The sequence below is a fragment of the Neofelis nebulosa genome, chromosome 8 (genome assembly GCF_028018385.1).
Source record: "Neofelis nebulosa isolate mNeoNeb1 chromosome 8, mNeoNeb1.pri, whole genome shotgun sequence".
Classification (NCBI taxonomy): domain Eukaryota; kingdom Metazoa; phylum Chordata; class Mammalia; order Carnivora; family Felidae; genus Neofelis; species Neofelis nebulosa.
Genome location: NC_080789.1, coordinates 41,902,415 through 41,923,784, shown reverse-complemented (window position 1 = coordinate 41,923,784; position 21,370 = coordinate 41,902,415). Strand labels below are relative to the sequence as shown.

Sequence of the window (21,370 nt, the reverse complement as noted above, 5' to 3'; positions counted from 1 at the left end):
ATGAAAGTGATTCCTCCCAGAACAGAGCCTAAACAAAGCCAAATTTCTTCTTCCACTCCTAGAACCACTGGTAGCTAATTTTACATTTTGGGGGGAGCTGTTTGTTATGGCTCCCAATTTAAGAATAATTTTGAGTAGGTTGTTTATTGGGTAGAAACCTCAAATTAGTAGGCACCTGGCAGCTTTGTTTAGAGTAATTTCCTTTCAGATATCTACTAATATCTCCAATATAATTTGGAAAACTTAGTAGGTATGGGAAATGTTGGTTCTGTGTGGGGAATGGTTTAATATTTACATTTGGGTTACCTGTAGCTACCTAACCAACCTCTCAAAAATTTAGTAGCTTAAAATGGTGTTTTTGTTCACAGATCTCTAGTTTGCTCAGAACTCAACAGGAATAGCTCACCTTGTTCCACTTGGTGTGGGCTGGGATGTTCAAAAACTGGGGACTGGAATAATCTGAAGGCTCACTCATGTCAGTTAATACTGGCTGATGGTCGAGATCTCTCAGTGGAGGCTATGGCTGTAATACCTCCATGTGGTTTGGACTTCCTCAAAACATGGCAGCTGAGTTCCAAGATTAAGCTTCCAAAGGGAAAGAGGCAGGCAAAAACCATTGCCTTTTCTAACCTCACCTTGTCCAACATACTGTGCTAAAAATGAGTCACTAGGTTGGCCTTTATTCAGAGGGAGGGGAATTAGTCTCCGTGTTTTGTTGGGAATGTCAAAGAATCTGTGGGCAAGTTCTAAAACTACTACGTACAGATTTAGAAGTTATTCCATAACTGTTCTTCAATTCAGCCTATCTTCATTTATGGTTGATTAGCTTCCCCAGCCTGCTTAACAAAGAGGCCTTCCCCTCTCCCACAGTGGAACTTGTCTTCTAAGACCACATGAGGTGCTCAAGGCTATGACGTAAATAAGCATGAATTCTTTCACCTAGTACATCCTCAGTTGATTTCTTCCCACTAAGTTTCTGCTTATGTTTTTGATGCCATACACAGCACAACCGCTGTAGCTTTTCAAAATAAGCAATACAGTCTGTTAAAACAGGCTTTGGACAAGATTAAGATATGTTCATTGATCATGCTGGTTTATTTTACCAATCTCACACCTTACCCCTGAAATTAAAGGTTAGATTGAGTCTTTGATAAAAGTTTCTGGGGAAATAGTGAAAATATTGTGTATAGTCTGGTGCCTCCTTTTCTACGTGAGCCAGCTGAATGTGTCAGGACAATGCAACATTCTTTGTAACTTATGCAGGATTGAAATGTTTGAGGAAATCACTTCAGTTTCCAGGATTTAGTAAGTTACCATGTATCAGGTCAGAGTGGAGTCTAAAAAATGTCACACCAAGCCTCAGGTTCTGTAGTTGTCTGTAGGTAGCTGTTTGTAATGATCTTTAGACTTAGATGAATTAAATATTTCAGTGTTTTGTTTAACTGTGCCCACCACCCTGGGTCCTTGTGCCTTTCTGAGGAGCTTATTAGAATGGCTTCTATGGCCCCACCTCTAGAGTCTGCTTCTGTAGGGCCTGGGAATCTGCTTTTTAATACTCCTTGGTGATTCTAATGCAGGTTGTTTAAGGAGAATAACCACCAGCTAGAGTGGGGCGGGCAGGTGGGTGGGGGATGCTGCCCGACCATCTCTCAAGAGCTGGAATCGGTTGCCAAGCAACCCTGACCAGGTTAAAAGAGATCTTCTCCAACAGCTGTGATGCAAACATTAGCCTAGTCGGTCAGCTGCATAACAGGGTGGACTCTAACCACTAAAGTACAGGTAGGGACCCAAGTGATTTTCCGCCAACTGAAATCACAGCAGCTCCTCCAAAACGTGAACGACACTGAGCACCTGAATCCAGCTGAACTTTTATTTAAAATGTAAAAGAAACACTTCTTGAAAATGCCGAGGAATAAAAAGCAAAGGGATACAGTGCTCTCTTCCCACTAGTCAGCCAGCCTATCCGTGTACGGGGCAACAGACAGTACGTAAGTGCCGGCAGGATTTCACAGTAGTTTAGTGTTAGATTATCTGTGCCTAGGCCATGTAGAGACTTTCCGTGTTTGATGTCAGCTCAGGGTCATGCCTTTACTGAGCATGAACAAGGGCTCCTGCTCCTTGACCATAGCCAAATCCCTTGGGCCCAAAGTTCTTTGCGTAGCATCCTAAAAAAGGAAAGAGAATTAGCAGAAGGTCCATTAAGCTTTGCTAGCATTAAGACCCACAAAATGACAAACCCCTGTAAGTTAAAAAAGAAATGGTTTGCCATGCCCAAAACAGTTCAACTTATTTAAGATATAAAATGAGCCACGTAGCAAGTATCTGAGAGTTGCAAAGGTGAGTCCAAACATTCTGACCCACTGGAGTTACAAGCATACAAATCGGGCCAGGCAAGTTACGTGTTTGTCTGTTGTTACCTTCATACATTCATATGCTTTGCTGGAAACATACAGTGTTTCAGTGAGGTTTTTATCTTCTTTGTCGGGGGAATTTTATTTTATTTTTATTTTTTTATTTTTTATTTTATTTTTTATTTTTTTTTTTATTTTTTATTTTTTTATTTATTTTTGGGACAGAGAGAGACAGAGCATGAACGGGGAGGAGCAGAGAGAGAGAGGGAGACACAGAATCGGAAACAGGCTCCAGGCTCCGAGCCATCAGCCCAGAGCCTGACGCGGGGCTCGAACTCACAGACTGTGAGATCGTGACCTGGCTGAAGTCGGACGCTTAACCGACTGCGCCACCCAGGCGCCCCTGTCGGGGGAATTTTAAATGACAGTCAATTTTATTGTCTCCAGTTATCTCTGTTATCTGTGAGCATCTCTAGATCCTTTATTTTCAAATAGCCAGTGGCAATCCCTTGCTTTCCTTCCCAATTCCTCTCCCCACTGTCACAGTACTTTCTTTTTCTTGTATGCTGGTGAAATTTCCTTAACCAGGGTGGGATATTCAGATGCACAGCAATAATGGAAATTAATTTTACCTTTACAATAGATTTCGCCTTCTTTCTCAGTCAGAGTTGTTGATTCAAGACTCTTCCCACACTTGGCACACCGGAAACAGTTTTTGTGCCAGGGCTGGAAGAGACAACTGAGTAAGTCTGAGAGGGTGGTTTCTTGCAGTACAGTGTAGACACTTTGGCAAGTGGCTCGCAAACGTCAACCCAACGCATACTCCTGACTGCTGTGCTTCAACTCCAACAAAAAGCCTGGAACTGGACCTCCCTGTGTCTACACAGGGTGTTGGCCACCTACACCAGGGCTGGGTTCAAACTTCATTTACAGAAGACACGGGCTGTACCAGCCAAGGGCCATCTCCCCAAGAGCCGTCTCAGATCTCACCGCAAACACAATGCGCTCCTTTAAAGACTGCCTCTTTTATGGCTGAGAGCATTGCAGCTGGAAGAGGTGAAGTGGTTAAGTAATTTGCTCAGAAGTACACCTCAGATTAGCATCAGGAGTCCCAACTCTGGTTTCCCACTACATGGAATAACCTGCAGAGTGCAGATTTGTTAACAGTCTGCCTTTAACATCCTTCAGGAGCGCCCCTTATGAAAACAAGTTTCTTTCAAACATAGATGTGATTTGTCAAGTAAGGGCATCGCTTCAACAAGTTAATGATTCAGATGGAAATCTAAGAAAAATTTGAATCCAGGGCATTAATGTATTTATATAAGACAGCACACCTGAAGGGGATGTGAGGGGGACGGGGGAGAAAGGGAGGAGAGAGGAGTCATTCACTGCTGCTAACTCAAGACAGCACTTTACCTTTCCAGCTCCGATTATCTTCTCAGCAGCATACACGGAATCCCCACATCGGGAACACTTCTCAGCACCTCCATACTTCTGAGCAAATTTAGAAGTGTTTGGATTTGTTGTAGGCCTATGAGGTTGAACACTTGAAGAAAGGGGGAAAAACTAGGATTTACCGAAGGGCCCATTCTAATTAATAAGCCCACAAGACAGGCACAACCGGACGCTGGGACTTAACTGCTGTCTTGTCTCACGGCCAGAGGCCCTCACTGAACTACATCCAGGGGAAAGAAGAACTGTGTCTCAGGTGCTGGCCGGCTGGTACTTTAACCTATTTATGGGCTCATTACTGCCATAAACAGACGAAGCCCCAAACTTAAAAACCTGTCTCTGTGAGTCTAAACAGAATTCCTTGAATCCCCGGTGCTGGCCTCTATGAAACAATTATGCTATGCTTTATAAAAACATACACTGGACATATTTTTACCCCATATTCATATCATTGTTCATATTACCACTGGAATCACAGGGAGTTTTTTACTTTACCAGAGTCTGAAAAATCACTGTTAGCCTAAGCAGTTAAAAGTTTCTGCAGATAGGTCAGTGGACTCAGGTAGAATTAAGAACGTTAAGCATTACTTACAGATTAATTTCCTAATATACATTAAGTGGGGAAAAGTGTGAATAAGCTACTTAGCTTCATGGAAAAATGCTGTAGAAGGTTTGCCTATTACTGTATGATGTTTGCTTTTTCTGTGGATATTGTAATTTTTGTCACTTATTTTCAAGTCACTGGGTAACTTCTCGCTTTAATTCCCCTTCAATATGTAGATATACCTACAGTGCAGAATACCATTCTGGGCTCTGAGAAGATTTAAAGGCCCCTCTCAAGCCTTGTACGTCAGTCAAGCAGATAAGAGGACAGCAGCAGTTAGCTCAGCAAATGGTACAAGTGTCCCATTTTTCCTGTTGGAAAAAGTTTTCTTACCTGACTCTAGTTTAAGTTACATACTTATAGAAAATAAAATGTTAGTTTAGAAATACTGCCTTTTCATAAAACAAAGGATTCAAACTCCTCCCCAGTATCTTCCATTTCTTCATCTCCAGTGTATCCATGTTTTATCATCTGTTTTCTGTACTTTCACATGAGGTGGCAAACATACAGCATTTCTGGAGTCATGTTTGCTATGGCCGCTGGAAATTTTATTCTAAACAACAAATACCAATTCACAGTACTGATGCAAGCATTGGTGTTTCCAGTTGCCCCTAATGTACGAATATTTTTAAAAAACTGTACAACCTACTATAGGTACTTCCTTTGGAGAGTGATTTTTGATAGCTATTCACAATGATATCCAACATTTGGAGTTAGGAGTTTCCCCAAAAAAATATCCAAAATATTATGTTAACAAGAACTTAATGTAGATTATCTCCCATCTCCCTGCTAATGACATCGTAGGGTGTGTATAGTTGTTAACCTCATGAGAAATGAAGAAATAGGGGCTCAGACAGTAAATAACGTGAAGAGCTACAGAATTAGAAAATTGGTGAGTCTGAACTGACAGTTCTGCTTCAGTGAAATGTTCTGCCCACACAGTGCTGCCTCTCCGGGAGACTCCTGTGCAGATAATATGGTCCCCATATGTTATATCATTACCACATCCCACAAGGGTGCTCCAGACCACAGGTGCTCCCAGAGGTCAGTCATTAAGAGCAGAGAGGCTTCTGGAAAAGGAAGTCTCTACATCTGGCCCTAGTAGGTGGCCAGGCTAAAAAGGAGAAGAGGCAAGGGCACAGATCAACAGGCCAGCACAGAGGGCTGACCAGCTATTGGAGAAGATGGAGCAGCAGGAGGTAAAGAAGTGGGTCCACTGCTGCCCTTTGTGACTTTAAAACTGTAGCCGCAATCACGGATTTAACTTTTGGGTTATGGATGAACTTGGTTTGAGGAGGGGTGGTGTGGAGGGAGGTATATAGATATGTGTGTTTTGAAAGATTTGAAAGAAATCTTAGAAAACGAGAAAGGATTTTAACAAGCTGGAAAAGGAGAGCAGAACAAGCACAATGAACTTCAACAAAGACCAAGGTAAGCTGGGCTCCTACAAGTGATGGCGCATAACAACGGACGAGCCAGCCCTTGTACAGCTGGTTGGCAAGGCACCATGGCTCGGAAACTCTGTGGAAAAAACCCAAAGAACAGACAGGTGGGCCTCAGTGCAGTGGAAAGAGCGCAGGTTTGGGAGCCAAATGGGCATGCGGTCAAATCCTGGCTGTGTCACTTACTTGTGTGACCTGAGCCTTAGTGTCCTGTCTATAAAATAGGGACAAGGTATCTAAACCCCCAGAGTTACTGTAAGGATTATGTAAAATGAATATAAATCTTCAGCAGACAGGAGGCACTCAAGTATTATTTCAGGCATACCATAATGCACCGTGCTAAGCTTTGGAGTTACACTAGGTTAAGTTCCAGGCTCTGCAATTAGCTAGCAATGCGACTTTAGGAAATAGCTTAATATTTCATTGTCTACACTTGTTGAGTAAGATGGGAAACCCTACCCTGTAGGGCGGTCGTGAGGATTATGTGAGGTGACGTGTTAATATTGCAGGGTGTCCAGCTCACGGGGCATGATTAACGGTCTTGTCCAAGAAAAGACCACTTTATCGGAGTATCACACCCATTTTGGCCTCTTCGATATAAAACGATGTGAAAAATGTGAAGTTCAAATGAGAGAATTAATCGGTCAAAAACAGGAATTAAGAGGAAATTCCAAATGAAGAAATTATGTAGCCTGAACATAAAATACTAAATGAAGTTTAGCAGACTTAGTACCTTGCTATTTTGGCACTGGAACCTTTAAATTTTAATACTAATGTCTCATCGAATCAAAAACAATTTCAATTTGAAGTAAGACTTTGTAAGTTCGAGAAAAGTAATTTCTTGGTGAAATATTCTTACATGGAAGGAGTGACTGAGAATTTTTCCTTGCTTAACTGCACATGAGAAATGTGTCTCATGATTCAGACACTACATTTCTGTATCACTTGATTTCATGACATCTGGTCTCCAAAACACTGTGAAATGGAAGTAAATGTAAACCATGTGCTTTTGAGAACATGAGTCCTTGATACACTGGAGCATGGCCCAAAAGCAAGACTAGAAATCACTGGAATAATCAATAAGAATTCTATTAGGTCCCAAACTGTCCATTTCAAGCTTAGTCACTAGTTCATACATGAAAACCGAGAGTCCTTTCGATTGCTTATTTTAAGCTAAAAATCTGTCCCAGACTATTTCACCAAGCAACATTAATTGTTATAACTCCGTTCTGAAGGTAAGAAACGCGGTCCTAACTCACCTCTCTGGCTTGATGCCCAGCCTCTCACCCCGGTCCATGTTGAGCGTGCCAGCGCCCTGGCCATAACCATAGCCTTTGGGCCCATACTTCTTTCCATAGCAGGATTTGCAGTAGATCTCTTCATCGTGAATTGCCACTGTGGTGCTATCTAAATTCTTCCTGCAAACCACTGAGGAGGAACGAGTGAGACCTTTAGAAACATGCCAGAGATGCCATTTCCCTAAGAGCAGTGGTGGCCCTGACACATGGTCTACAAATGGGAAAGGCACAGGCTCTCTCACGTTCCTATTTCCCCTGTGGTTTCCCAAAAGCCATGGGACAGCATCTGGACTGGGTCGGCTACAGCTGAGGACGATTTGCCTTTCTCCATGGATAGGAAGGGTGTTGTTTCAGAAATGTATCAGAATTTTAACATCCTGAAGCCTCAGACTTTTCAATAGGCTTGGCCTCTCTGGCAGGACGGAGGGGTTTCAGAGAATTACACGGCTAGAATTACATGAACAAAAGGAACAAAACTAACGCTTGCTCCAACCCTCAGCACAGTCTTCCACCTCTTCACCCTAGTGGTGCCAAAGCACAACCTAACAAAGAGCAGAAGAGTGGCTGAGTGCCCTGTGGGGGCTGGCTCTGTAGCCCTCTCCTGAAGAGCACCCCCTGGCATAAAAACGGCTTTAACTCCAGAATTCCAGTTTTCCTCATGAGTCCGGAGGGGATAACCTATTATTCTTTCATCTCGCCACCGGCTTCTCCAGCAGTGATGAGTAGGTCTGAAAATCGCAAAGTGGTTTCAAGTCTGCATTTGTGTTTCCCTTCTGTCCCAAAGGAGAATGCATTCTTTCTTGATGGTTTTCTCGCCACAAGACATTTCCACGGATCCCACTTCATAAAACTGCCAAATGTCATCATGTTTTACCCAGACATTATTTCACTTTCTAAAACTTCAGTTAAGCTTGGAAAACACACACACACAAAACTGTGAGGGAACTTACTGGGCAGCTGGAAATCCGAAGTTAGTAGAAAGGGGGATTTTTCCTCCCTCCTACTTAAAAGGGCAGGGGGAGGGAAATAAAAGGAGGAAGAAAAGAAGGACAGCAGGGAACGGCGACTGGCTGGTGTAAAACAGTTACAATTAGGAAGCTTCTATTAGCCTAACACTTTCTCTGGTGGAACAGAATGACATCATCTGCTCTGGAACCTTGCTGTTGAGGCTCAGGAACTGAAATGTGTTTGCTAAAAGACACAGGTAACCTAAAACCACACATTACAGGAGAATAAACACCCTTAAGAGAAAAAAAATCAAAACACAAAAACTGTTTCAAAGACCACAGAGTTATTAAAGCAATTTTATGAAAATTTTACTATATGACCATCCTTCCCTTCGTCCTCATTCTCTATTCTCTACAGTAAAATTCTAAGTTTGCAAACTGTTCTGAATTATATCCTTAAAAGACCTTAGTCAGCAAAGACAGATACTAGGAAGTAACAGTAAAATTGCCAGTAAAGAAGTTGACATTGGGGAAATAGTGAGTTTATTATGGTGGAGAGACTATCCTGGCTTAACCTAGATGAAACTAAGAACAATGTCTAAAGTATCTGTATTTCCCCTTTTGTTCATGTACTCTTGGTTTCAAACCTGCTGAAAAACAGATTCCTTAAAAAAAAAAAAAAAATAACTTCTAAGAGAAGAAATGGTGAAACCAGTTCCAAGAAATGGTAGCTATTATGGGGGCATACACAGTAAACATATGTTGGATTTTTATTCTTTAACTGCGACTTTCTGCTGTCTGTTTCTCGTTGCCTGCAAAGCAATTACACCATAAAAAGGTCCCAACATGTTGAATGCTGGTGCCTAAAGAGAAAAGGGCAACTAAAATTTGAGAGAGGTTTTTCTGGAGATTATTTCTTAACGTAACCCAACATATTTAATATATGCAGTTTCTAGCAATAATTTTCACTATATGGTACTATAGATACAGCAAGTATCTGCATGTACGGGGGGGTGGTCCTCATGTAACAAATCCTTCATCAAAGAAAATTTGTCCTTTGAATCAGAAGATGATGATTAACAAAGAGCTTTCCAAAGTGGCTTCTCTACTGCTTGAAACTGAACACTTAGTTATCACTACAGTCTGCAGGGGGAGGGGCCCTGTGTCCGGTTCTGTTTCTCTTACTGTCCACTGTGTACAGTCTTTCGAGCACAGACGTGTGTTTTATGTCCTCTTTCTTGTCTATATCAGACACTGATAATCTTCCATCTTTAAACAGAAGTAATTTTCAACTTGCCTTGATGGCATTTTCACATCCTAAACTCCTTTCCCTCAATTAGGATATCAATAACCCAGAAATAACTGAATTTTCATGACCAGAGAAGATGGAAATGTAGCTTCTAGACATTTGATTTCAACCAGTAGTATGCCAAGAAACAAGCAAATAGGTTTCAAAGAGAAAGGCCCCTGCCAAAGAGAAAGCTGGGGTGGATGAGGAGGAGCAAACCGTTCATTCAGAAATGAGAGCCCAGCCCTTACAATGCACCAGAAACTGTGCCAAGTGCCAGACTATAAACAGCACTGAGCTCTCAGTGAAGCAGGGGAATGGACGTGAGAACAAGTACAGTACAGTAAAGGCCCAGTGGAGGCTAAAAGCCGCGGGGACATAGTACGGCCACATGCCACAGGTCAACCCTGCCGTCCTTGCTGCTAGGCTGAGCGTTCACGATGTCAAGGACAGATAGGCAGAAACCACCTAAGCTTCTAGAATCATCTCTGTGGGGCGCCTGGGTGACTCAGTCGGTTGAGCATCCAACTCTTGATTTCAGCTCAGGTCATGATCTCACACTGCATTGGATCGAGCCCCGCCGACAGCATGGAGACTGCTTGGGATTCTCTCCTTCTCTCTCTCAGCACCACCCCCTGGCCCCACTCATGCTCTCTCTCAAAATAAATAAGTAAACATTAAAAAAAAAATCTTTGTTAACAAAACCACAATGTTTTTCCTTAAATAGGTAAACTGAAGCTTTTACATTCATTACAACCCATTCATTGTCGAAGATCGAGCCCTGGAAGATACTTACTGCACAGAAAGCAGCAGCGGTGGAAGCTTCTCCCATCACACTGCACCTCTTCTGCGTGGTACACGGTCCTCCCACACGCCCCGCACTTGTTTCCACCTCCCCACACGGGCATTCTGCAGGAATAAAGGACTCATTAGAATGTCCCCACATGAGACGAGATGCCTGCCAAGCTCCCGGGAGGGCTGTTTAAACCCCAGGGCCAGCTGCAGATTTTGTCTAAGAACTGCTCTAACCACGTCTTTAAAGCCCTGCGTTCCTCCAAAATCGCCTCATCTTCCAAATTGCAGCTCTTTCCTTAGCAAACTCTGACTTGTCACGCGCAAGTTTTTTTTCCCTACAGGACAAAGGACCTGCATTCAGTAGAACAGTACAGGTCGCCAGGCACAAAACAAAACTATGCCACCAGAAGCATGGGGGTTGAGAAAGAAGTGTGGGAGTGGAAAGGCAAACACTGTCCGTCCCCGACACCCCCACCTTAAGGATGGGTTCTGAAAACTCAGCTGAAGAACATGCACCCGGGTGGAGGTCTTTATCATGTGTTCACTTCGTTGTAACACCGCCGATTTTTTTTTTTAATGTTTATTTTTGACAGAGAGACAGAGCATGAGCAGGGGAGGGGCAGAGAGAGGGAGACACAGAATCCGAAGCAGGCTCCAGGCTCTGAGCTGTCAGCACAGAGCCCGACGCGGGGCTCAAACTTACAGACCGTGAGATCATGACCTGAGCCGAAGTCGGACGCTTAACCGACTGAGCCACCCAGGCGCCCCTAACAACGTCGAATTCTTAACACAATCTACAAGAGCTCTGCCACTTTCGAGGGATGAACAGAGTGTTGTATTGCCCCGTGAGAACTAGTCTTATCTGTGTCTGCTGAAGTTATGCAAGATGACAGTGTAAATAGTTGTGTCTGTGACTGGAAGAACTGTGTGCATGGAGCCCCGGCTGTAACCACAACAAACTTCCATTGGGATGGCTACGATTTAGGTTTCTGTGCTTCACTAACCCCCAGGTCCTCTAGCCCAGCCAGTAGTAGTTTTTCCCCTCTTCGATAGGCCTGTCAGTCCATAGAGAATATACTACCAAGTTCCCTTCCCGGCGAAGTGAATTGTCTTTTGAGCACGTCTGTAGTTGGCCTGACTCTGGGGTAGTGCTCCAAGCTTAAATCCTGCTGTGATGTGGGGCCAACATGTTCTAACCTCTCTTCTCAATGAACTGGCCTACCTGGCCGCGGTTTCAAATGCCTACTTCTGAATGGCCAACGTACTCAGGTGCCTTAGCAGTACAGAAAGTTGTCCTTCAAGGATGGTGCCCTGCCCTGCCCCAAGTGGTGTCTAAAAACACAGTGAGAATTTCTTTCTCCTCCAGCCTCATTCTCACACTTCTCTTCTGTGAGTGGTATTTGTAGCCCTTGGTTGTTCAGTCTCCTTAGATGAGATGCACACCACTCTAGAAAATAGCTGGTTGAGAAAGTGGAGACCCCCTTGCTAACTCAGACTTGGCTAGCTACATAAGGGAAAAGGAGGGCTGCTAAGCAAATAGATGGAAGAATCTTCAATCCTTAAAATAAAAAGGAAGGCGGTCAATTCCCATCCTCCTGCCCAGCCTACAGCATTAAACAATCCAGAACCCAGTGACTTCCTTGACACTGAGATGAGGTCTTTCTAAAAGCAAGTTTTACAGAATTAATCACTGTGTTGGGCACATTTCTGGGATACAGCATTCTCTTGACCCTCTTGTAACACTTTCCCCCAGATGTTCTCCAGGCAAGTAACCATCTCTTTCTTAGTGCATGTGGGTTAGGAAGTACTTATTAAAATGTAGTCTCCTTGTGATGGTCCACCACATCTGGTACCAATTCAAGATGAAATGCAGGTGAGAGTTCAGAAACTTTATACAATTTTATGCCACAACAATCAAGAGCATGATCAGTGGACTCACCTTACTGAATAGCATAGAAGCAGAGAATCTGTGCTTGGAAATTAAACAAAAATGTTCCTTTACCAGATAGTTTGAGAAGTACTTGTTTAGAGGGTGTTGACCGTACCCTCAACTCCGGGGCTGGGCATGTGACTCGGTCATGACAATGAGGTCACTGCATCCCCCCCACCCCCCACCCCATCCCCCCGCCTGCCACCCATCACAGTGTCTGGTGTGGGAATGAGCACACGACCCTAAGGCAGTTCAGTGAAAGTTAAACCCAGGGCTATGTGGATGTAGGGGTGGAGCTGCTAGCAGCTGCCTAGCCACTGGAAGAAAGGAACCTAAGAATGAAGCTGGCCCAGAAGAAGACAGATGGAGAGACTAGGTTTAGACACTTTTCAGCTGTGTCTTGTCTTATCCTATAGACATTACATGAGCCAGTACATTGCCTTTTCGAAGTCATTCTGAGATGGAGCTCCTGTTCCTTGAAAAACACACAGACCTGACTAATATGACTAGTTATCACTAAACTGTTGGTCTCAACTTGCAAAAAGCCTACTTCCTTATTCAGACAGGACCAAGGTGATTCTGAGGGTCCATGAAGGTAACAGGCTACCGTGAAGGCATCCACAGAGGATCAACAGCTAGCAGCAACGGGATAAATCTGCAAGCTTTCCTATAGTAGTTGCATAAATCTTTTATTCCCTTCCCTGGAGACAGGTGCTCCAATGTTTAAATCCACAGTGAAATTTGAGCCTGACTGTAAAACCTCAGACACAAAGCCTTGGCTCCAACAGCCTGCACTGGCTTGAGTCTAAAGTGCAATTAGTGATTCTGACTTTGCCCCCCAGCTCCAAAGTTACCAGAGTTCTGGAATGTTCATGGATGCCACAGACATCTGCTGGAAGTACCCTTATGATTCTGGAGGAAACCTAAAACCCAGCCCTGGCTTGTAGGTAATGACCTTACAATTAATTACTACCTAAAATTGGATCCCAGCATCAACAGCTCAGCTGGCTTCTAACATATTCTGTTACTGTCAAGGCATTTCTCATCCTATTAGAAACTATACTATTTAATATCAACCTAGTGGCTTACATTTTCCCACCTGTTTACTTTGGAGCTATCACCAATAAGGAACCAGATTTCTATGAAGACTAATGCCATCTTGGGTTATCTCTGAATACCATTTAAAAATACTTTTTTCAAAAACTAACTCATCACTTTGTTATTCCCTATTAAAGAGCAGCTTGGACTTTTAAACAGGGAAGAAGGTCTTTCCTTTCTTTATGTAATTCACAGTTACTTAAATTCACTTACTGTAAGTCAAGTCTGATTTCTACTGCACAGGCCACACCAGCCAAATGTGTCATCTTTTCAGGAAATACCCATCAAAGTACTACAACATTCAGCTTACTATGTTAAAAGCTTTTTCCCCTCTAGGGTGGGGACCACATTTCTGTATTCCCCATACCATGTACCAGAGTGCTTGGCACCTATCAAAATAATGTCTGTTGTTTTAAAGAATTCTTCCTTTTTTAAATTGTACAATTCCCAATTCGATTTTATGCTTATCAAGACAAAGGTAGCACTGGTCTACTTCCCTTTGTCACATTTTTTGATCCTATATAAAATTGCCAAGTCATCAACTTTTCAAAATTTCCGTCCAGTTTCAAGGCTTTCCTAAGGATTTCTGAATAACCCTCTCTGTGGTCCACGCACATGGTGTAATAGAAAGAGCATCCTCACAAAGCTTCAGCTGGAGTAATCTTTATTTTTTTATGTTGGATACTGGGTAGTTAGGCGTTCCTTCTATTATTCTCTACTTTGTATGTCTGAAATATTTCATAATGGAAAGAAGGGAGGGAAGGAGGAAGGTTGGTTTGGATAGATCTAGTATTTAAGATGTTACTTAAGATGGTTGTGCAACCTTGGGCTTAGTTTTCTCGTCTGTAGAATAGGGAAAGGCAGCCCTCTCTAACCAGTGGAGATACTGTGAAGACAAAAGGGGGTAAACAAATGTAGTGGCAGCTGTCCAGTTAACTGTTTGCTTGAAAATGGAGGGGCATCTCCTAACTGTCCATCCTGCCAGGAGTACTCCAGTAGGAAAACCCACTGGCTGGCACCTACAGAAGAACAGAGCTCAGAGCAAAAAACAGGGTAAAGAAAAAACTTAGCTGGTTAGTCACTCATAAACCTTCTTCTGGGATGTTAATACGCACTGCAGACAATGATAGTTCCATTTATGGTGACTAAGAAATGAAGTTCAAATTTACACTTTTGGGGTGAACCCCTGTGGACGTTCCCTGAATTTGGCAGGAGGAAGTGTGATGATCTTCCATTTCTGTCACTCTTGGCATTGCTTTGCACAGAAAAAAATTCTAAAGCTTCATGTTCCCTACAGGCCTTTGGCCGTACTACTCCACAACAGCTGACATTAATCACAGCAGACTGGATTTGCACTCCGCAGTCTGGGCTACGTGCCTCTCCCCAATCCTATGCATTAATTTACAGAATGGTGAGAGGAGAAAAGAAATCCCACTTTACACATATCTCGCCAAAGAGGCCAAACAGGCTTATTCTCGGTTTCTCAGTCCACTCTTTGTTTTTCAGTGTCTGAAAGAGTTCTAATACTGGGGCACTGTATTAGATTAAAAGGCTTGGTTTACATCTGAACACCTGTATGCGATTTCTCTTTGCTGCTTCTCCCCAGGCAAAGACACCACCCAGAATTTCATAAGACTTACCCCTAGGAGAAAATTACTGTCGTCTAAATCTGAGTCACTTGTGGTCAAGTTACCTCATTCTCCAGATAACCGGCAAGAACCGCAAAGTGGCCACACAGATCGTTCTCACACTACCTGTTCTGCATTTGCCATCTTCTTTTAGATTCTGAATGTCTTGAATCCATGAATCTAGACTCTACATGTCGCCACTCACAGTTTCAGTCACTCGCTCTGATACCAAAGGTTTGGAATGAATCCGTCTATAAACCCGAATTCTAAATACTTCCAGAAGCTTTGACATTTTATTATTACATACAGGGTTTTGTTAGGACACTGGAATCTGGCTAGAATCCAATTTCCAGAAAGGGAGAATTCATTATAAACCAGTTTCATCTTGAGACACATGGAGAGGGGTCGCTAGTTAAAGAATATGTAAATTAGTAGCACTGTCCCGAATTACAATGATTTTTTAACAGAGCCAGAGTTTGAGAGTAGTAGTTAATTGGAAATTGAGCTCCACTCCGTGCCCATTCTAAAAATTTTTCCTTCTGCTTACCAAACAATCTGGTTAGTCTACTTCCCTTATCTAAGTGAATACCACTGAGCCAAGCACAGACTTTACATGTTAGTGATGAGCTACATGTTCCATTTGGCTCCTTCTACCAAAGCCACGACTTCAAGACAGCTCGGCCCAAGAGTCCATTAAAAGCATGGCTTTCGGAGTCAACACAGTCTCATTTCCCTCATATGTAAAAGGAGGATAATGTGCCTTTGTTACAGAGTTAAGAGAATAGGTTGAAGAAATGCTTATCGGAGGCAGTCTGTGTAGAATGATATACTCAACATACTCAAGAGATGATGTTTTGTTATCAATCCTCATCTACACATCTCAGATAGCCATTCCTTCATTATACCCCTAATCCCCCTGCCTCTCCCCATCAGGGCAACTGACTTCCTGCCCTCCCTCATCCAGCTAAATCCGAATTCCTTTCCTGTATGTCAAGTAATTCTTCTAGGGTAAGGGCAGCTAATAACCACTGTACAATGCTTTACTGCATGGAGATTTCATCTAAATGTATTAATTCCGCACTCTGTAAGCCACATCCTGGGTTAGGAACTGAGGCTAAAATAGCTGGTCCTAAGGAAGGGTGCCTGTTCCTCAGGAGGTCCTGCTTTGGTGCTAGCATGACATGAACAAAGGCAATACGGTAGAAGCCATGACACAGAAGCAGGTAGAAAGGGATTCGGGAAGTCCGCAAGGTCTCAGGGATGGCAAAAACAGTTTCATCTCATAGATTTACTCACAGTGGGCTCCTGGAACTACGTTCAAGATTCCGCATTAAAGACGACTGTGATTAATAACGTCTGCCACGGAAAATGCATTGCATGTGCCACCTCTAACATGTTCCTAGTATAAGAGAAAGAGCGTGGAGATAGAAGGCTGAAAGTCTGTTACTGGCTCTGTGATCTTGGCCAACTTCTTTAACTTCGACATCCTCAGCTGCACCTTGGAAACGGATGAGAACGCTCGTCAGGTGGTTGGAGGATTTCACGAGATACCGTTTGTGAAGTACCTGGCAAAGAGCCTGCGCTGCACAGACGCCGGCTTCCTCTTCCTTCAGCAGCGCTGCTGGGCCTGAATATGGCTACCAGAAGGTCGGCCGTTAGGTGACTTGCTGAGGTCAATGACCTCCAAACACCCAAAGCCCGGCTCAACCCACTCCTGTTCAACTCCAGAACCACAATCTCTTCCCCAAACTCCTATATCTGATTGAAGGGTTGAGACCATTCAGATCACCTGAGAATTATCAGTCCTTTGGTTACCAAATTACTTGTGCACAGGAACGCCCTCCTCTCTGACCAATCTTCAACCCTCCAGCTACCGGTTAGTGAGTGTCCTCTCTGTGCCTGGCTCACCCCCAAACTGCTACTTTCGACCAGAAAGCTCTCTGTCACTCCTCTCTGCTGCCCTAAGTCTATCCTCGCTACAGAGAAATCCGCCCTTCTCTCCAGTAAGTTGTCCTGTGTTCACCTCAGCGCCACCATTAATTACTAATTCTGTATCCTGTTTCCATTCATGTCTTCAACGTGGAGTACAGCAAAATCCTTGACACAGATTTCAGTACTACCTGCCAAATCACATACTGTAATTAGAATGCAACTAGGCTATAGATTTGGTCACCGACCCCCAGCATCTGCCATCTCAATCCACAATCTGTGCGATCCACAAGATATTTAATTATTCAAATAATTTAATGTTGGTGTGATTTTTACATGGAGTCAGACCGAAATTTATATGCCAAAACTACTACTTATATGCCAAGTGATCTTAGGCTGGTTATTTGATCTGCTGCTTTTCTGATTTTAAAAAATGGAGATAATGCTTATTTACATCATAAACTAGTTCTGAGATTAAAGAGTATATGGAAAGCATTTAGAATAGCGCTTGCCACGTGAAAGGTAACAATAATCACAAATACTCATGTAATACAAGCTCTTTGCCTGTATTACAGGCACAATGTTTATTTCACAAACGTTACCATTAAATCCTCCGACGCTTACTACGTGTGCTACTTATATTAAGTAGTTTACTTATGTTAACTTACTTAATCCTCCTAACAGCTAAGGTAGACATTATCATTATACCCATTTTATGGCTGGAGAAGCTGAGGTATAGAGATCAAGTGACTCATAACTGTGAAACCAAAGCAAAATTACCATTTCAATTGAAAAATGAACACCAATAAAATTCAAGTGACTTCTAGGCTCTGGCACAGGTTCTTTTCAAATTGGGCATTTCCTGTACTATGTGAAGACTGAATTCTCTCTTCACTTTTCTCTTTTAGAAGTACTATGAAGCCACCATGAAACCTTCTTTCCTGTAGTGAACTGGGAAGGTATTTGGCCCTAATGTATTATATGGTATCTGTCCTCTTTTCATTAGTGAAGGACAATTAGTAGTTACTGTTGGCACAATGAGATAATAAAAAAGAGCAAGGAGAACGGATACCCTTTGCAAATGATTCACAATGTACTTGCTCCCCTGACTTGGTTCTTCCCTTGACTTACACAAAAACTTAAATTTTTTTTAATTTTTAATTTTTACTTTATTTTGAGAGAGAGGGAAAGCACGCATGTGAGCACAGGGGAGATGCAGAGAGAGGGAGGGAGAGAGAGGATCCATAAGCAGGCTCCACACTCAGCATGGAGCCCAACTCAGGGTTTGATCTCACAACCCTGAGATCATGACCCGAGCTGAAAGAGTTGGATGCTTAACTGACTGAGCCACCCAGGCGCCCCCAAAACTTAAAATTTTTAACAATCAGAACTTGTGCCAGGTTCTTCCATAATCCAGTTTGAGAAAACTCCAAGTCAGGGTACTTAAACTGGGACCACAGATTCCTTGAAATGGCAGGGACTGATGAACTTGGTACCACATACTTTATTTTATGCACTTAAAAACATTTTGAAAAGGAGTTCGGAAGCTTCACCAGACTGACAGAAGGGTCCACCACACAAAAACAGTTAAGTATCACAATTGTGGGTAATCAAGGCCCCAGGGAGTCTAGAGATCCCCACCCAATAGAACCCCAAGGATGCCATGCAAATACCAGCCCAGGAAATAATACGGTACCTTGAGGAAACCAATGAATATCAGCAAAGGGAAGAAACCTGTCCTCATGGCAAGGCCTAATAGATACTGGTAAGTCTGCATCAGTGCCCTCCTGGAAGAGGCTTTCACTGATGACCATTTCCCTATATATTCAATAAAATTTACAATAGTGTCCAATTACAAGGAACCTCTCCCTGGCTGAGCTGGGCTTTGTACAAGGATCACAATCAACGTGCCTTATGACAAACCTGTTGTAGGTGCTGTTACATCCATTTTATTAGATGAAGTAACTGAGACCAGACAGTAAAGATGCCCAAGGTCATCAAACCAATGGGTGCTAGTACTGGCATGTGACTTGGGGCATGGCTGGCTTTAGTCCTGTTGTTTTCACTAGGCCACGACTCCTTCTCCATAGGAGGTTTGCTCTCCTCAGCTCTCCTGATTTACCTTATTTCTGGCAGAGAAGAGCAATTAGACGTCCACATCTCCATGGCCATTTAGTGGCAATGTTGAGGTTGGACTGAGGCTTCTAAAGCTCATTTATTGCCACCCCCTCTATTCTATATGCCAACATTCTTGCTGTTTTGGTATAAAATGCAATTTTGCCAAAACCCAAGTTATTGCCAGTTTCATCAGATCTCCAATGAGTATTGCTTTCATCATAGTATTTAGCATATTGGTATTTGTATCAATCAGTATTTGAATACATTTGGAGCAACCGTTAAAAATTTGCAATCGAAACCTTAAGTCAAATTCGCTAATATTACCTACTGCCTGAGTTCAATTAAATATTTGTCCCCCACAATTGCAATCTTACTCCTTCCTTTCTTCATTCAATTAACCAATAGTGGCTCTGGTCCAACTGTGTTCAAGGCACGCAGGCAAGTACTGTGAGTCTCAAAGACTCATGAGATGCAGATCTTGTCTCTTGTAATTTTCACTCTAAAAGAGCAAAGAAAACTAGACACCAGAGTAGAAAGAACATTGAGAAATATTGATCAAGTACCAGCTGCAATCAACCTGAGACAGCAATGACCAAGGATAGTGAGGGCAGACCAGGGTGGACTTCATAAAATCACTTATGTTTTGGTACACAGTTTTGAAGTTATGTGATTCATTTAATCCATTGCCCATCTCTTTCCTGAAAAATCTGAGTCAAATTAGAGACAAATTTGTGATTGTCCTATTTGAATTCTTGTCATTTCGTAAGTAGAGCTTTAAAACAGGTTAATTAGAAAAGAACCAATGACACCATTTTTACTGCCTGAGTTAAAAAAAAAATACTACCCCAAATTAAAAGATTATCCATATTGAAAGCATATTAAAGGTGACAATGTGCTTAATCTGCTGATGGCAAATAAAACAGGGACCACATTTTGGGTAACCATTAAACAAATATCCTTCAACAAACGTCCAGGCTTGAGAGAGGGGGTGGAAGGTGAGTGTCTCCCGGCTTAGAAACCCCCTCCCCCAGGGACTGCCTACGTGGAGCTTTGGAACTCAGGATGTGATTTCAGGACCTGTTGCAGAATTTCACAACCAAGCATTCTTGCTTTCCCGTTTATACCTGAATCGTAGAAAGTTCCGGAAAAAGCTCGACCTGATGTTTCACTGCTGTTCTTTCAACATTTAAGGTTCAGTGCTTAGTGGGCAGAGACCACTAAACAATGGGGATGCCAGAAATCTGCACCGCAGCAGGGGAAGGATCCTGGGCTCGGCGGGCTGTGGAAGCCCCCACCTCACTCCCAGGACTCCCAACCAGCCCCTGGTAAGGTCGCCCTCAGCACAGCGAGGCAGAGGAGACCTCCTCCGGGCAGAGGAAACCCCGAGACTCGGAACCCACCCCACCCTCTTCTTGGAAAGAAAACCGGCTGCTGGAGGAGGGGGCCCAATGCTACCAAAAGGCGGAATAGCAGCAACGCGAAACTCTCGGCCCCGCCTCTCCCAAAGAAACCGGTGTGAAGCAACTGGTAGGGAGGTCACGCACTATTATTTATCTGCCCGAAGGGCCCGGGATCCAAGGACAGGGCCGGGGCGGCTACGGGGAGCGGGGCAGGTGTGTGTGAAAGGGGGGTGGGGGAACCGGGGGGGCAGGGGTGAGGAGAATGGCGGAGGGGAGGGCAAGTGGGGATCGAGATGGGGATATCGGAGATGGGGGCGGGGGGGCGCCGGCAGGACGTCCCGAGGAGCCCGGGAGGCTGTGGGAACCTTCCTCCCCCGGGGTGGGCGGAGGCGCCCCCACTGCAGTTACTCACTCGAGTCGGAGGCAGGACCACGCACCACCCGCGGCAAGGCCAGACCACTGGGAAAGCTCCGCGAGTCCGCGAACAGCGGCTAACCCAGAGCCCCCACCTTTTAAAGACTCCGTGATGGGCGTGGCCCTACGCGCCCCGCCCCGCCCCGCCCCGCCCCGCCGCACCCGGCCGCTTCCCGGACCGGCTCTGGACGGCCGGGGGAGTCTAGCGCGGGGGCTGCTTGCCGAGCGGCTTCAGGCAGGGGGCCGCGAGACAAAGGGCAGAATCCCGCCTCTTCCTGCTGTTTCCCGCTCGCCTGGCATCTTCCCACGTCCCGGGACCCTTCCGCCGGCCTTACCCCTCTCCCTCCTAACGGGATCCGGCAGTTTCCAGAAGTGATTAGCAGCTGGAAAAGGAGACTTTCTTACCCTTACAGAGGGACCGGGCCGCGAGACTGTCCCGTCGGGAAATAGCCCCCGCCACCCTGTGAGGTACCCTTCCCACGGGGAGCACCAGGTCTCCTTCAGGAGGCCACAGTCCAAGGCCGCAAGTAGAAAATCCGCCAGGTCGGGGGTTTCCACCACCCGCTCCCTTGCCTTATCCTTATAAGTAAACTCAACGTGATTAACTTCCCCAGTGGACAAATAGTCTCTGGTCCGATTTCCAACCTCTGGGAATCTTCAACCTTCCTGTTGTTAA

At 44.1% G+C, this 21,370-nt stretch overlaps 2 protein-coding genes across 2 annotated transcripts in view; one reads left to right on the top strand and one right to left on the bottom strand.

The window, feature by feature from the left end:
* The window catches only part of ZDHHC17 (zinc finger DHHC-type palmitoyltransferase 17), a 103,738-nt gene extending 93,493 nt beyond the window's left edge, over window positions 1-10,245 (top strand). Inside the window, exon 18 of the mRNA XM_058741969.1 lies at window positions 10,110-10,245. Coding sequence (XP_058597952.1) covers window positions 10,110-10,113 — 4 coding nt within the window. The 3' untranslated portion in view covers window positions 10,114-10,245. The remainder of the gene's footprint in view (window positions 1-10,109) is intronic.
* On the bottom strand, window positions 1,857-20,825 carry CSRP2 (cysteine and glycine rich protein 2). The gene is made up of 6 exons (XM_058741972.1): window positions 20,693-20,825; window positions 10,179-10,291; window positions 7,109-7,277; window positions 3,768-3,897; window positions 2,984-3,077; window positions 1,857-2,165 (listed from the first exon to the last, which is right to left on the bottom strand). Exons 2-6 carry the CDS (start codon window positions 10,288-10,290, stop codon window positions 2,089-2,091), a joined length of 582 nt encoding a protein of 193 aa, XP_058597955.1. The 5' UTR covers window position 10,291; window positions 20,693-20,825; the 3' UTR covers window positions 1,857-2,088.
* Between the last annotated feature and the right edge of the window lie 545 nt (window positions 20,826-21,370).